The sequence below is a fragment of the Ostrinia furnacalis genome, unplaced genomic scaffold (assembly GCF_004193835.3).
Source record: "Ostrinia furnacalis isolate ACB-3 unplaced genomic scaffold, ASM419383v2 OfSCF7596, whole genome shotgun sequence".
NCBI lineage: Eukaryota > Metazoa > Arthropoda > Insecta > Lepidoptera > Crambidae > Ostrinia > Ostrinia furnacalis.
Genome location: NW_021137835.1, coordinates 48310 through 64297, shown reverse-complemented (window position 1 = coordinate 64297; position 15988 = coordinate 48310). Strand labels below are relative to the sequence as shown.

Genomic DNA, 15988 nt, shown 5'->3' with positions numbered 1-15988 from the left:
GTTGACAACAAAACCTTATTTCAATTGTAACAAAGACGTGTTGCAAACTTTTTGGCTACTTTAGGTGTCGCGAACTATTTGACGAGGACTGTACATTAGTACTAAAGTTGTACCAGTTGTATCGTGCGTAACAATAGACAAATACTACTAAAACAATTGAAATCTTTAGTCGTGTCCTTCAATTGTTTACACTTTTTGCCTGTTGCTACGAGTACATATTTACCGAGTGCAGAATAAATGCCGGAATGTACGAACTCATTCACCACTGTCTGCCAATTAAAATACGGTTAACAAAAAAGAACTGCCAAATTATTCAATATTCATAAGGTAGAGGCATTATTTCAAAATATCACTCCAATTGTTTAAAAACAGCAAATTAAGGAAGCGAACACCTACTTATCTGTCGCAGAAACTTGTTAAAATCGTTTCTTACTTTTTTTAAGCTATTTTTATTTTTCATTTGTCATTTCCTACATTTCTCAATGTATTTTTTTTTTTAATTTTGTCCATGTCATTTCCCTCTTATGTAAGTGACTGCCTACATTTTTCCATATTTTTCCAATTTTTTTAATAAAATGTGGGATGGACTGCTTGGACCTTATGCTTGTCTTGTCACAGAAATTGAATTTTCTGACATAACGTTTTTAGGAATTCATATCAAACGTAAATAACATGACTAGCTTCTGCAGCAGTCTGGATCCGATTTGTCCTGAATTCGACTGTCAAAATGCTCTGAATTCAGAACAATTTAGTAAACGAAAATTGGCTCAGTTCATACTTAGGGAGAAAATGAGCACGCTCACGTTGAATATCTCAGTTTAGAAACGGTACCGTACACCAGCGGTTCCCGAAAGGTGGTCCGCGGAACCCTAGGGTTCCGTGGAAAGGCCCGTAAGCCTTCCGTAAAAAATATTATCCCACGTTTCGTGACCGACGTTGTTCGCGCGCACCGACTTGTTTACAAATAATTGCATAAAAACTATATTGTTTTTCATTTCAATTTCCATTTACCAAAGTAGGGTTCCTAGGCAAAAAAAATTGGGAAATCCTGCCATACACAGTAGCCAACAAGTTCGCAACACGTCTTAGTTACAATTGGAAATAGGTTGTGTTGTCAACTATTTGGCCACGTTGTCACGAGTTATTTAACGTAGACTACGTAGTTGCCTCACTGAGTTGAGGTACTGAATGTACGTCGAACCTGCACACGCGACGTCACATACACATGTTTATCATGATGGACAGGCTACATGCATTACCTATATCATAACCGACCACGCCCACTAGCCGAGGAATTCCATGCATCTTATGACACTAAAGGAGCAATAGCCAGCAGTTCATTCGTTCGTTCGTTCAGCCGAATGACGTCCACTGCTGTCAAAGGCCTCCCCCAAGGTTTTCCACAACGACCTGTGCTGATCTTCACCTGATCGTCGGTCCACTTAGCAGACCTGCCCAGCAGTATCGTTATCTATTCACAATTAATTCTTGAACTGTTTTTCAATTAGGTATTTTAATCAAGTGTTATCAATTGTAAATTACTTACCAATTTTATTTTAATTGATTCTAATCAACACTTCGGAACATAACGTAAATAGATTTATGCTAAGTAAATGAAATCGTCGGATAACGATGCTTATGTAAGAACTATTTGTTTAAAATCTTTGGGAAAATGTGAGGTTTAATTAGTAATTCTATGAATTTTATAAAATGCTGTCTATTTTCCTAACAATAAAAAAAACTAAGTCAGATTACGGGAAATGACACCCAAGATAATGTATGCAAATCTATACTAATATTATAAAGATGTAGTGTTTTTTTTTTTTACTTTTGTGTTGGATAGTCCAGTTATCGAGGAAGGCTTTAGGCATCATCCTACAACCAATAGGGGCGGAGCAGTAAAGAAAAATGTTGCAAAAGCCCGTTAACCCCTCGTGGCAGACTAAATATTATTAAGTTCTAACTCCTAACAACCTGCAAAGTCTCACTTAGGGCTGATTTTTCAATAGTCGGATAACTTTTATCTGAAGAATAAACTTGTCATTTTGACATATTTCTCATACTAAAACTGTCAATGTGCCAAACTTATTCTTTAGTTAAAAGTTATCCGACGATTGAAAAATCAGCCCTTATAGAGGTATTTCACTTACCCAGTGTCTCAGATATCCAGGTATAAATAAATATCTGTCTCATTTACAGAGGTTTCCATAAATAGAGGTCAGAATACAGGTTATTTCAGTTATAGAGGTGCAAAAATAAAATAACGTACTATGAGTCGGGACCTCAGCATGATTTCCAGTTATGGAGGTCTCTCGTTTCACTGTGTTTTGTATTACTACGAGTATAATAATGAACCACCCACTTTGCGTTGCTTGACATTTGGACAGTTTTTCGTATTTCTGGTATTGTTACATGTTTTAATGTAATGATACTGCTAATCTTACTCAGGTCTACGACATCTGACCATGACGTGAAATGATTGGTAGAAAACAATTATGTATAATTGGCAGACATTAGCCTAAAACCAGCTGTGCAAAAGTAAACTACTATATAATTAAAAAGAATTTATTTTAATGCCATTTGAGCGTGTGTTACAGTAATGTTAGCATTTAAAGTGTTGGGTGTTTTACTTTTATCTTGTGCGGGTAAGTATTTTATTATAATTACTAAAAGATACATACTTAGGTAACTAATTTTTTTCAACACATGGTTTGGTTAAAAAAGCATTGTCTGCGCTTCTACACTATGATAAAGGCAGATAAATAGATTTGATTTATTATTTGTTTGAATTGAATAGGCTCAGAAATTACTGGCCGATTTGAGAAATTCTTTCACCATTAGAATCGTACAATAGGGTTGATAGACATCAGGGATGTTATGGATATCCGAAACCGTAACCGAAAGTTTCGGATATCCGAAATAAAAAAATATCCGAAACCGTAACCGAAACTTTCGGATATCCGAAATAAAAAAAATTCTGTAACCGTAACCGAAACCAATATAATATTATTCCTATATCCACAACCGTATCCATAACCGTATAACTACATATCCATAACATCCCTAAAGACAAGACTGAATTTTTTTTACTCTATTATTTTTTGCAATTTACATTTCATGTCGCACACAATTTCCTCAATTTACATCTCATTTCACACATTAATGGGAGGTACGAAATTCGCTGAGCCATCTAGTGTTAAATAATATATAAGGCATTTTTGGATTATAAACTGAATTTCAGTAATATTAAAATTATAATTATTTAAAAACGAGGTTCTTTCAAGTGGCATTAGGTTGGTAGTGTGTAATAGACAATATAATGGACGTTAATCTATAGATAATTGTTAAATAACGAGGTTATAAGTGCGAATAGCGGATTAATTAACGAATAAGTGATGTCTACTTTTAAAATTGTTAACAAATTGATTTTTAACGATTACTCTTTTCCAATTTTTTTCCCTAACAGCCCTAACATACACATCCAATGATCAGTTATATTTGCACTATATTGTATCACGATACAATAAGCTAAAAACTTGTATTCTATTCTATTCATAACCATTTGTAATTATATTTTAGGTAATAAAGGATTTTTTATTACATATTTATCACCTACGTAAAAACTCTTTAACATGTTTTTACATAGTTTTTACGCATGTGCGAAAGAAATGCAAACACTATTTCAAAAGTAGACGCGAAATACGTCAATGCATCAAGGAAAGAATACCTAATTAAGATGGTTTAATTAGTGCAACAACCTAATTTGCATTTATTTAGAGCTGGACTGTTTGAGACAATAAAAGTGTTTCGGAAAATGTTCATAAAACCGTAAAACGGGATTTTAATATTTCCTTTCTTTAATTTTTTTTTATAATAATTATGTTGGCATTTAAGTATTTTTAAACTTTTTTTCTTAAATGTTTCATTTCATTACTTCGAAAGGCGTTATTGTTGTAAAAAGCCTGTAAGACTTGTAATGCCGAATACCGGTATCTTTACTCTACGGACTCCTACCCTACTGTTATTAAGGTAATAGTTATTCCGTACATAATCAAAAGGCGCTATAGCTTGGCGCCTGGGCTGGGACGCACCACTTTTGATTATGGGATTTCGCATGCCTCTTTTTTTTAACGTCGGGAAATGCTTTGCGCATACCCTCTGGTGATGGGGACGGCCAGCGGGTTATATGGGACTCTCGGACGCCTGTAGTGAGCAGGCGGGGCCTACCCACTAAAACCCGACGGACCCGACGTTTCCACCAGAGCCCAAAGAAACGGAGCCGCGAGTTATTGTACTAGCTCGGACATTCGTCACGAGCGAGCTTCTCCGGCTTCGAGGGAACCCCCAATCCCCTTCTCCAGTTGTTTTTAAAGAGGTTTTCTCCTCGTGTTTATAGCATGCCTCTGCGACCCGGATCTCTCCGGTTGCGAGGTGGCCGCCAAGACCGAGCAGGGGTATGTGTGTGGGAGGATCAGGAAGGCCAACAATGGGGTGGACTACGCCAGCTTCAGAGGGATCCGGCACGCTAAGCCGCCTCTGGGAGAACTGCGGTTCAAGGTATGTTGGACGGTTATACCTACTTCCTTTAATAGAGGAGGAGTCTTTTGTCCAGCAGTGGAGTTCTTTTTATTGAAACGACGATAAATGTGTGTCGTTTCAATCAAAAGAACTCCACTGCTGGACAAAGGTCTCCTCCAAGGATTTCGACAATGACCGGTCCTGCAGTGCGTCCAAGTGTTTCCAGCGACCTTCACCAAATCATATGCTGAATTTCATAAACGATAGATATAACGAACTGACTAGATACGTCCGTCATCATCAAGTCAGGTTCAGATCATTTAGGCCATCTTACTTTAACCATAACTATAACTGGTGATTTTTGTATGGAGTTTGACAGATTTCTGACGTTTGTTAAAGTAAAGTAAAATGGTGCAACTTAGCCTTAGTCTCCACTGCATTAGAAAGACCCTCTCTAATTTATCAGCCTACATCCCCGACCCTGGCCTTGGCATGGGAGGTCCTATGTGGACTACATATCGCCCTATAGCCTTCTAATACTTATCTCTTCTACACCACCACACCACCACAGATCTCGACTATACTTTCCAGGAGCTGCAACCACCCGAGCCCTTTGATGGAGTCTTCAACGCAACAGAAACTGGCCCCATTTGTCCTCAAACGGACGTCTTCTACAAATCCCTGATGCAGCCTAGGGACATGAGCGAGGACTGCATCCGAATCAACATCCACGTGCCATACAAGAACCTTCCCAACATCTCAGACAGCTCGAATAACACTGAACTCCTGCCCATCATGTTTTGGATACATGGAGGTGGTTTTGCGATGGGCTCGGGGGATCCCGACTTGCATGGACCAGAGTACCTGGTCACCAAAGACGTCATTTTGGTCACCATCAACTATAGGTAAGCATTTGATTAATTTCGTTGCGGGTCCAATGAAAGCTTTTGTCCCGGGAAAAACTTGACCTTCACTGGTTGAGTTTTTATTGGAGGCCAAGCTGTAGATCAGCTGTGTGGCAGGTCACCAATGCGCTGGACCGACCAAGTTAAATCAGCAGTGGGAGACGGCGAATGTGACTGCACCAGACAGTCTGCCAATAGAGAGAGATGGCGGGAGATCGTGCGGAGAGTTGTATCCGCCTCTATAACCGATGTGAACAACGCCTCAACGTGACCACGACCGCTCTGCCAAGAGCTACACAGGAGTTGCAGCGGTGGGAACGAGAGGTGGAAATAGTCCCGTATAGGTAAGCATTCGATATTTCATGTGTATTTTTTAAGGTTATTTGAATCCCGTTTCTTTAAATACCATCTCACAACATGCAATAAGGTCGTTAAAATTTAACTCTACATTTCTGAAAAATTCTTGGTGTTAGTTTTAAAGAGCATGAAACTGATAAAAAATTGGTCGAATAAGTTAATGTCAGTTTTACTGAAATTGCACGAGAAAAACTAAAGGAAGAACCTTGAAAATCCATTGCTATGCGTCATGTCAATAAAATTAGTAGATACTTACTTATACATATTTAACAAGTTAACTGATAAAGGCGTAAGTGTTTTACTTTGTTGAAACTTGAACTTAAAAAAATTCAACGATGCAATAGATACTTGCTTTTGCCCGTAGCATCGCTCGCGATACACAACTGACCCTCGTTTCATTCATTCCTTAAAATTCACCCCAATTTTGGAATGTTTTCTCTTAGAGGTTGCAAAATAATTATTAAATCAATCTACGTGCCTTTCAGCGCAATCTGATCAGATTAGTCAGTAAACTAGTTGACTCAAGGTTAACTGAGTAGCTTACCTTAGTTTCTCAGTTAACCTATGTATATTTTCACCATAAATCCCTAATTTTTAAGTGACCCCTATGGTAACACATAATAGGAATTTTGTTTTCATAGGGGTCACTTAAAAATTAGGGATTGATGGTGAAAACGGGCATGAGTCTCTTCCGCCACTTCTCAGCACCAGCCTATACAGGGTGACCCAGAATGGGTGAATCAAACTGATAGGGTTAGCTCTACTAATGTACTATCCCTAAAAATATATTTTTTTTTACTAATGTGCTCCAAACTTGAAATCTAGTCATTATTTTCAAAAGCTTGTTTACAGATAAACGAAATGATCATGTACAATTAATATTAGTAAGAAACAAGGACAAATAAACTCAAACGCAGCAATATAGCCAGATACTTAGGCAAAGCTGATTCATTTTCATTAAAAAAAAAAATTATGTCCCTATGCGCTTTATTTTTTTTTTCATATTTTTTAGGGATAGTAGGTACATTAATAGAGCTACCTCCCCTATCAGTTTGATTCACCCATTCTGGGACACCCTGTATGTTATCCCGAAGTGGTGGTAGGGCAAGCTATATTTGGAGCGTGTACAAGCACCTTGGAAAGGGACTAAGTACTAAATTAGTTCAAATCGTCGGTCCACCTAGTAGGAGGCCTGCCCACGCTACTTCTTCCAGGCCGTGGTCGCCACTCGAGAACTTTTCTGCCCCAACGGGCATCGTCTCTACGAGCTATGTGCCCCAGCCACTGCCACATGATTTGATCAATTCTGCGGATGGATGCGGGCAGCGCAGGACCGTTCATTATGAAGAACCTTAGGGGAGGCCTTTGTCTATCAGTGGACGTTATTTGGCTAAAACGAAAGAACGAACTAAATAAGTAATTTATTTGTTAATTTTCTTGACATCTCTATTCCAGACTGCACGTTTTCGGCTTCCTAAGTCTGGATAACGAGTACTTTCCCGGCAACAACGGTCTGAGAGACGCCATCGCCGCTCTGAAGTGGGTGCAGAAGAACATAAGGAACTTCGGAGGGAACCCTGACATGGTATCAGTGGGGGGGCAGAGCGCTGGTGCCGTAATGGCACATTTGCTGACCTTGGCGCCTGCTTCGAGCGGACTCTTCAAACAGTGAGCATTACTTGCTTAATTTTTTAAATAATTTATTTGAAAAAATAGGTGACATAAACTCAAAACGTGATTGGAACCTCTTTTTACTCCGGTACCTACTCTTTTCAGTTGCAATAAAATACCAACATACAGTGCTGTACATCCTTGCCATGGCGATAAATTAGGCACTAACATATAACTTGATTTATAAACTAAGAAGATTAAGTTTTATTACTATTTATTGGTTGACTTTTGATTGTTGATTAACTGGTCCAATTTAACTAATTAATTACTGTAATTAATGGATGCGAACTTTACAGAAATTGCTTATCTATTACATTTTCAGGTGCATGGCTTTCAGTGGACAAGGAATCGTTAGCTTCTTCAGCTACTCCGCAGGCTACAGAGATGTGGTCAACGCACTTTTCTTCACGGAGATGAGAATACCTTACCTTATTCTATCACCAAAGCAGATCCATGACCAGCTTGTCAAAGCGCCGATAGAAAAAATATTGGCCGCAAACAAAGTCATCCTAGACATTTTTGGTGTCACTTCATTCGCTCCAACTATAGAAAAGCCACAAGAAAACTTCACAACTATGATTTCTGAAGATCCAGAAATACTATACGAAGAAGGCATCGGAAAAGAATACCCTGTGCTATTAGGCTTTGCGAACAACGAAAGTCATTCTTTCACGAATAGATTTTTAGAATTAAACATGCCTACGACGCTAACTCTAGCACCGGTGTTGATAGTGCCGTTGAATTTGGTGTTTTCAGCAAATCCTTTGATACTGCCGATTCTTTTGGCGAAGCAGAGGTCAGAGTACGTGAAATTTATCCGTGTGACCTTGGATGATTTTATGCGAGCGCTAATTGATATGGACTACCTGTATCTAGCACAGAGATTATCTCTACAGAGGTTGGCGGTTGGAGCCGCGAAGACCTACATGTACCAGTTCACATATACAGGGAAACATAGTCCCATTAAAGAATCGTTTGGGCTGAATTTCACTGGCGCCGGGCATGTGGAAGACATAACTTATTTCTTCAGGGTGAATTCGTTCTTGGGCCCCATAACTGATGAGGATGAAATGTCGGGCACTACTGACGGTGAAATGAAAGAACTCATGACGACAAGCATTGCCAATTTTGTTTCGACTGGGTAAGAAGTAAAAATATTTATGGGTTATTGTGTTTGCGCTTAAAAATCCTACGCCTGCAGTTTTTTGACAACAGTTTTCGACGTTATACAATTTTGCAAATTTTTTCATCGTAGGCAATACATTATGGTGATTAAGATTTTTTTTTATTGTTTTGAGATAGATAAATGGTTGAGTCAACGAACATTAGTACTGTCTCTATACCACACCTACAATTATCTAATATATTAAAGTATCACGTTGTCAATTAATTTGTCCTGTACAACTGATTTATTAATAAAAGACTATTACCTGTGCTATTACTTAAGCATTATGTTCCCCTGAACATAATGCACTACCCTAGGGCATGCCATTTTAGTTCAAAAATTGATTCATGCTCACTATCTGCACATTATAATTAATTAGGTATTTTGGAACTAATAATTACATATTTCTTTCTTTCTTCCTTACAGATCACCAGTGAAGAACGACAGTGACTGGCCAGCGACCGACACGGATCTCAGTTTTCAATTAATTGGAAAACCAGCGCTGAATTATTCTAAAATAACACCTTACATGGCTGAAAAGAAGGCCCATTATGATGATCTGTACTCAACAGCTGGAAGGAGTATACCTTGATTATATCAACGTTGTTAAATAAACTATTTAAACATACATAGTATAATAATAAATTATGTATGTAGATAGGACAGAGCCTACCCCAACAATGGGAAAGGGCTAGGGCAAAGAAGAAGTAAAAGTGCTTTTAAAAGCCTACTTGCAAAAATATAATGAGTTTTTTTTATAGAAGAAGACGAATACATGTTCTTTTTACCCGACTACGTCAGAAGGAGGGTTATGTTTTTCAGAGACATAAAAATAGCTACAGTACAAACTGTGATTTAAGCTGGGTTGCGCCATCTTACAATAACTTTGACATACGTCAGAAATCTGTCAAACTCCATACAAAAAGCACCGGTTATCGTTATAAAGCCCGGTCTGTAAGCACGTAGAATTTTGTCCAATGACCCCAAGCTACCCATCATTATCGCTCGCGTAATTATGTTGCTGTCGTGCTCGCACACTCACTGCGGGCGCCCGTCGTACAGTCGCGACAGCAATATAATTACGCGCGGGCGATAAGGATGGGTAGCTTGGGGTCATTGGACAAAATTCTACGTGCTCACAGACCAGGGTTTACATTAAAATACTTTTTGCTCTACGCCCGGTCGAACCTTTAAGATTAACTGCGCACCTCGCTGGAATGCGTCTCTCCCTCGCACTCACCCGCACATCTTCCCGCGTTCGCCCCGGTCTCACGCGTCAATGTGAAGTCACGGCCAGTTAACTTGACTGGATTGTTTATTACATTACACAAGGTCTCAAAAGCAGTTAAAAACATAAGTATAAAACAACAAATAAAAATAATTTGACACAAGCCTTGTATAGTGAAAATGTATATCCTTTTTTCACAACGATAACTGTACAAAAATATATTAATAAAATATAAAATATGTCTCTATCTGGTTTTATTTCTGAAAAATATTTTTATACTGACCTATAGCTTATCTTCTCAAAAATCTATGTATTTTAGGTAATTAGTATGTCCATCATTGACGGCATTTGCTTAAAACAAACGAAAGAACACAATATTATAACCTGATCGACATAAAAATAGCTACAGTACCTACAAACTGTGATTTAGTATTTTTTATCGAATAAATTATTAGTTGCCAACACTTTATTTATCTTATACACCGTGTTACTTTGCATTCTTGCCGTATTCACAGAGATAAAAGTAGGTAACAATACCTATTATTTAAGATAAACAAGAGACTCCCATAAAGAAAGTATACTAAGTTTTTAGTAAATTTAGTGACAGATGAGACATTCTACGAGTTTTGTTCTACGCCCGGTTGTGCCCCGGTCGAGTTAACTCGTACCTCGCTGGAATGCGACTCTCCCTTGCACATCTCTCTGCGTTCACCCGGTCCCGTACCAGAGCAACGATGTGACGTCACGGCTGCCAGATGCGCAGCTAACTCGATGTTATACAACCACATACTATATTCAGTAGGGTGGTCCTTATTCCTACGAAAAAAATTTTTTTTCTTATATTTAATAAAAATAAAATAAACGCACCACGTAATTTGAANATATTGGGCCAATAATACAAAGTTCTAGCCAGTTGTTTCATTTTTGTCATTCCTAGGTGCCCTTCATGCATTTTATGTAGGAGTTTTAATCTAAGAGAAGTTGGAACCAATAATCTATCATTCATGAACAAGAGTTGTTGATCAATTGTTATAATGTCTCTGAATTTATAGTAATGTTTTAAGTTATCTGGTATGTTTTTATCTGGCCAGCCATTCTGGGTGAATTCTAATAATTTTGACAATTCTATGTCTTTAGATGTTTCTATCAACAATTCTTGTTTTTGTTCATCAGAGCACTGTAAATAGTTTGCAAGACCTATACAGTGTATTACCTCATACATGTAAGATTGATCATCCTCAGTTTCCTCTAAATATGAACGAGACAATAGATCTGCTATATGCATTAAACGACCTTTTAGATATTTAAATTCAATATTATATTTTAACAATTTTAGTTTCATTCGTTGCAATCTAGCTGACGGAATTGCATGGATACCTTTCTTTAATATGCTCTCTAAAGGTTTGTGATCATTAAGTATAGTGCACTTTTTACCATAAATAAAGTAATGAAATTTCTTTGTTGCCCAGACAATACTTAGTAACTCTTTTTCTATTTGGGAAAAATTTCTTTCTGCACTAGTGAGACTTCTTGAAGCATAACATACAGGTTTCCCATTCTGCATTAAACAGCAACCCAATCCATCCTTACTTGCATCACATTGAATTGTAATTGGTAATAAAGAATTAAAATTTTGCAATACTGGTGCTGTACTGATACACTTTTTAATGTTATTAAAAGATTTTTCATGCAACTCCGTCCATAACCATGTCACATCTTTTTTCAAGAGGGTATTTAATGGTGTTGTCAAGTCAGCTAGTTTATTAACAAAGTTTCTTAAGTAATTAATCATTCCCAAAAATATTTGAAGTTCTTTTTTGTTTATTGGAGTTTTAATGTTCATAATGGCTTTAATTCTGTCCGGATCAATTTTCATTCCCTCTTTAGAAAAAATGTGACCAAAATATTTACTTCACTCAGCTTATACTGAAATTTTCTTTTATTAAATTTAACATTGCTTTCTTTTGCTCTTTCTAGTACACATTTTAATATTTTATCATGTTCAATTTCGTTTTCAGCACATATTAACAAATCATCGCAGTATATTACAACACCAGGTATGTCACCAAAGGTTCTTTCAGTGTATTTTTGGAAAATTTCAGATGCTACTGACAAACCAAATGGTAATCTGAGAAATTTGTAACAGCCAAAGGGAGTACTAAATGAACACAAGTCTGTTGATTTTTCTGTTAGTTTAATATTATAGAACCCATCCGATAAATCTAGTACTGAAAAAATTGATTTATTACTTAATTTGTTTACTATTTCATCCAAAGTTGGAATGAGGTGAAATTCTCTTATTAAAACTTTATTTAAGTCTTGAGGGTCTAGACAAATTCTCAAATTACCATCACTTTTCTCAACTATGACAAGATTACTTACAAATGATTTTGGATGTTCAACTCTCTCAATAATCTGATTTTCTTCTAAACTTTTTAGTTTTTGAGCTAGGCGATCCATTAGTGCCTGTGGAACTCGTCGCGGTGGTTTCACTACAATTTGTGCATCTGGTTGAGTGTGCAGTTCCAGCGGTGTGTCAAATTGTCCTATGCCCTGAAAAAGTTCGGGATATTGATTAATAATTATATCTTTGCTTTGAGCATTTACGCTGTTTATGCAGTTATTACTTGTTTGTGATAGATTGATATTATTTGAATTTAACAAGTTTAATTTTAGTAGTGAATTAAGACCGAGTATTGGACAAACATTTTCTTTTATTATTAGAAATTCAGTGGGTATTTTACCCAACTCATCATTCAAATATATTGTTAATATTATTTTACCTACTGGTTTAATTTTGTAACCCCCAAATGCTTCTAATAAAATGTTTGTCTCAGACCACTTAGGGTTCTCATCATTGACAATTTGTTGCAAGTGTTTTAATGAGATCACATTTACTTGAGCCCCGGTATCACATTTATAAGTAACTTTTTTATTTTCTGTTCTTAATATTACTTGCCACTCATTTCCACCAATTAACTTTTTACCTCCGATGGAGTGACATGCTTTAACTAGTCATAAGTTATGAACATAGTTATCATCAGTACTGGCTGTCTCAATTGAATTAACTTTTTTGTTTTTGCAACCTTGAGCGAAGTGATTAAGTTTATTACATAGTGAACAAGTTTTACCATAAGCGGGGCATTGCCGTGGGCCATGTTCCCTGTTACATTTTTTGCAATGATAAAAAGTTTTGTTGTAATTATTTTGTGAAATGTACCTATTGTACTTAACTTTAGGGTTTTGTGGGACAACTGCATCGACCTTGAGTGACTCTTCTTGCTTCTGAATGATCTTGATATGTTCCCGTGATAGTTCCGCAGCTCTGCATTGGTCTAGTGCTGATTCCAGGGTTAAGTTATTAGTTTCTAGGAGTTTTCTTTGCAGGTTCCTGTCTCGGATACCCATGACAATTCTGTCCCTTAGCATTCTGTTTTCTTGGTCTTCATAGTGACAGTTCTTTACCAATTTCCTTATTTCAGAGTAGAAACTGTCAAAGGATTCCCCGTCTTCCTGATTTCTGCTGTTAAAGTTGAAGGTGCTTATGATCACGTTCTGCTTTGGTTCAAAGTAAGTATCAAATTCTCTTAGCAAATCTTCATATTTAGGTGTTTCTTCTGATTTCTTTAATATATTGAAGTAGATGTTTTGTCCCTCCTCGCCTATGCAGTTCAGTAAAATGGCGGACTTTCTTTTTTCTGTGACTTTTTCCAAACCGGATGCCAATAGGAATACTGCTAATTGTTGCTTAAAATTTCTCCACCTCGTAAGCACGTCACCTACAGAGTCCATCTGAAGTGGTTGAGGCATTTTGAATTCGAGAGGAGTGCCCATTTCTTCGGTTTCTTGTAATTTTTCTTGCACGTGTTTGGAGTGGTTTTTCGTATCGTGATTTTCGTCAGTTTTCATAACTTCTTAATGGTTCTTGAAGCCGACTGCGCCATGTATTATATGTAGGTCTGATATTTAAATAAAATGCTGCTTTTATTATTAACACTTGGGGTTTTATTCTTCGTAAGATATCACAACTTGTACAACCAACAATGTCTGCATTTCGCTTCTTCTCAGTTAAGATTAAATATGGCCGCCGCAGTGTTGCCAACCATTACAGGCCATGCCCGTAGCTGATCTTATATTATACCAGCTCTATAGCTGAGATCAAAAAAATCGCAAACATATAAATAATAATAATAANAATCATTATTGCGTGATAGTCATTTTTCTGATAGTTCAAAACCTATTAACTCGGCCAAAGATACACGTTTAACATCAAAACCGACTTTTAATAATTATTCAAAGCGCGCCAATGTGACTCATACTTTATTAACGAATAACTCTAACCGGAGTCAAAGTGAAACGTCTGAAAATAATAACAAACCGGTTTTGAAGTGCACATTGTGTTCTGATTGTCATTCAATAACACGTTGTAAATCGTTTCTCGCTAAATCCGTAGACGACCGTATGTCATACACAACAGAGGCGAAATTGTGTTACAACTGTCTCAAGTCGTCCCATCAATTAAGGGATTGTAAATCTATTTNCTTTTTCTCCAATAAGATTAAATATGGCCGCCGCAGTGTTGCCAACCATTACACCATCTAATGAAAACTACTAACTATCCGGGCTGTCTCTTACACTACCCGAGTTACACATGGTTTACAATGGTTTGACACGGTATACCGTGTAAGCATATATTCGTGGGTATTTACGAAACAAACCTTGTTAGTTAACAACAAATAATTAACAAGTTTGGCGGTCAGGGAGCGCGATTCGCGGAAATTTGCCTCGAGGGGGTCCCAGGTTTGATGGTAGGTAAAACTAAACTTTTCCAAATTGATTCGTGTCAGCGTGTAATAAGCTTATTTTATGTATTTATTTATTTGAACACCAACAAGGTTACATTAAGGCTTCACAAAAGTAACTATAAAAAATTACACTTGTTAAATGCAAACTTAATTATAGGTGAAAACATCATGCGTTAGAGACTAAAGCAACAGCAATTAGGGGTTAAAAATTGAAAATATTTAATATGGTGTAAAGAAGTCCCTATGCTTGTTCAAATCGGTGAGATTTGTCCAAGCATGTGGACTTGTATTTACGTAAACTAAGGAAAAAAATATCAACATTAACATTATTGGACCTAGACAGACCTTATAAAATTAGATTTTATGACTTACTTAATTGCTATCAATCCAAAAAATTATATCGTATCCAAAGCATTTCTCTATTTATTTGAAGTGTGAATAAAAAGGGCGAAAAGCATCGAAAACGCGCAATGCGCATTGACACAGCAATATTTACACTGAAATTTTATCTTGATTGCTCGTAGTAGGTAAACAAAACCTGAGCCTTTTGAAGTTGTAAAAAAGTTTTCAGCAAACAGGCTTTTATAAAGAGCTTTTACATGTAGATTATCTGATCTCTTTAGATGACTAGTAATTTCCAGTGCACATTTTCAAGCTCAAGCTCAATAATAACAAACAACTGCCTGCTCTTTGAGCAATTAAAGTCACGGCCTTCATTACCGCACCAGTATACCTGACCGTGAAATGAAATGCAAAACTAACATTTGTATTAAAACTAACGAGCGTCGGAGATCTCTTCCAATTAGAGTGCTCTATCAAGGCGGCGCACATCAATAGGAAAGATACTAACAATGGCCGCTTCGCTGCGCTTGTCTGCTAGTGATGTGCCTTTAAATTCACTCCAGCTGAATATTATTTTGTGAATAAGTAACATTTATCGATATTAATTTCAACTCTGTTTTCCTTGACAGTACATTGAAACCTAAACATCTACACAATCAAATACAAAATTATTAAAGTCAATAATCGAAAAATATAGTTGATTTTTGTGATGTTTTGAATAACTAAATATTCACTGCAATCGAATAATGAACCGCGGAAATAATCGATTTTATTATACAAGAAATTATTATATTATTTATTTATTTATTCCGTTTCACACATTGCGTACATTAAATAAAAAATATTTTTACATCGTATTTAATTAAAATATAATCCATAGACTCAGATTTTACTATATATTTCAAGACAAGTAGTTAATTTTTTTGTATTATATTGCTAATAAAATACAAATATTTTTTCAAAAATATTGTGCATATGTAGTATGCGTAATATGGAT

The 15988-nt window shown here is 36.6% G+C and overlaps 1 protein-coding gene across 1 annotated transcript; it reads left to right on the top strand.

Moving 5' to 3' along the window:
* Positions 1–2538: 2538 nt before the first annotated feature.
* On the top strand, positions 2539–9552 carry LOC114365530 (juvenile hormone esterase-like). The gene is made up of 6 exons (XM_028322127.1): positions 2539–2645; positions 4397–4557; positions 5110–5423; positions 7236–7448; positions 7774–8592; positions 9043–9552. The coding sequence occupies exons 1-6, from the start codon at positions 2600–2602 to the stop codon at positions 9206–9208; spliced, it is 1719 nt and encodes a 572-aa protein (XP_028177928.1). The 5' UTR covers positions 2539–2599; the 3' UTR covers positions 9209–9552.
* Positions 9553–15988: the final 6436 nt, after the last annotated feature.

Coding starts and splice junctions, on each gene's coding strand:
- LOC114365530 (XM_028322127.1), top strand. CDS start 2,600: ATGTTAGCATTTAAAGTGTTGGGTGTTTTACTTTTATCTTGTGCGG. Junction 4,558..5,109: donor TGGGAGAACTGCGGTTCAAG/GTATGTTGGACG, acceptor TATACTTTCCAG/GAGCTGCAACCACCCGAGCC. Junction 7,449..7,773: donor TCGAGCGGACTCTTCAAACA/GTGAGCATTACT, acceptor TTACATTTTCAG/GTGCATGGCTTTCAGTGGAC.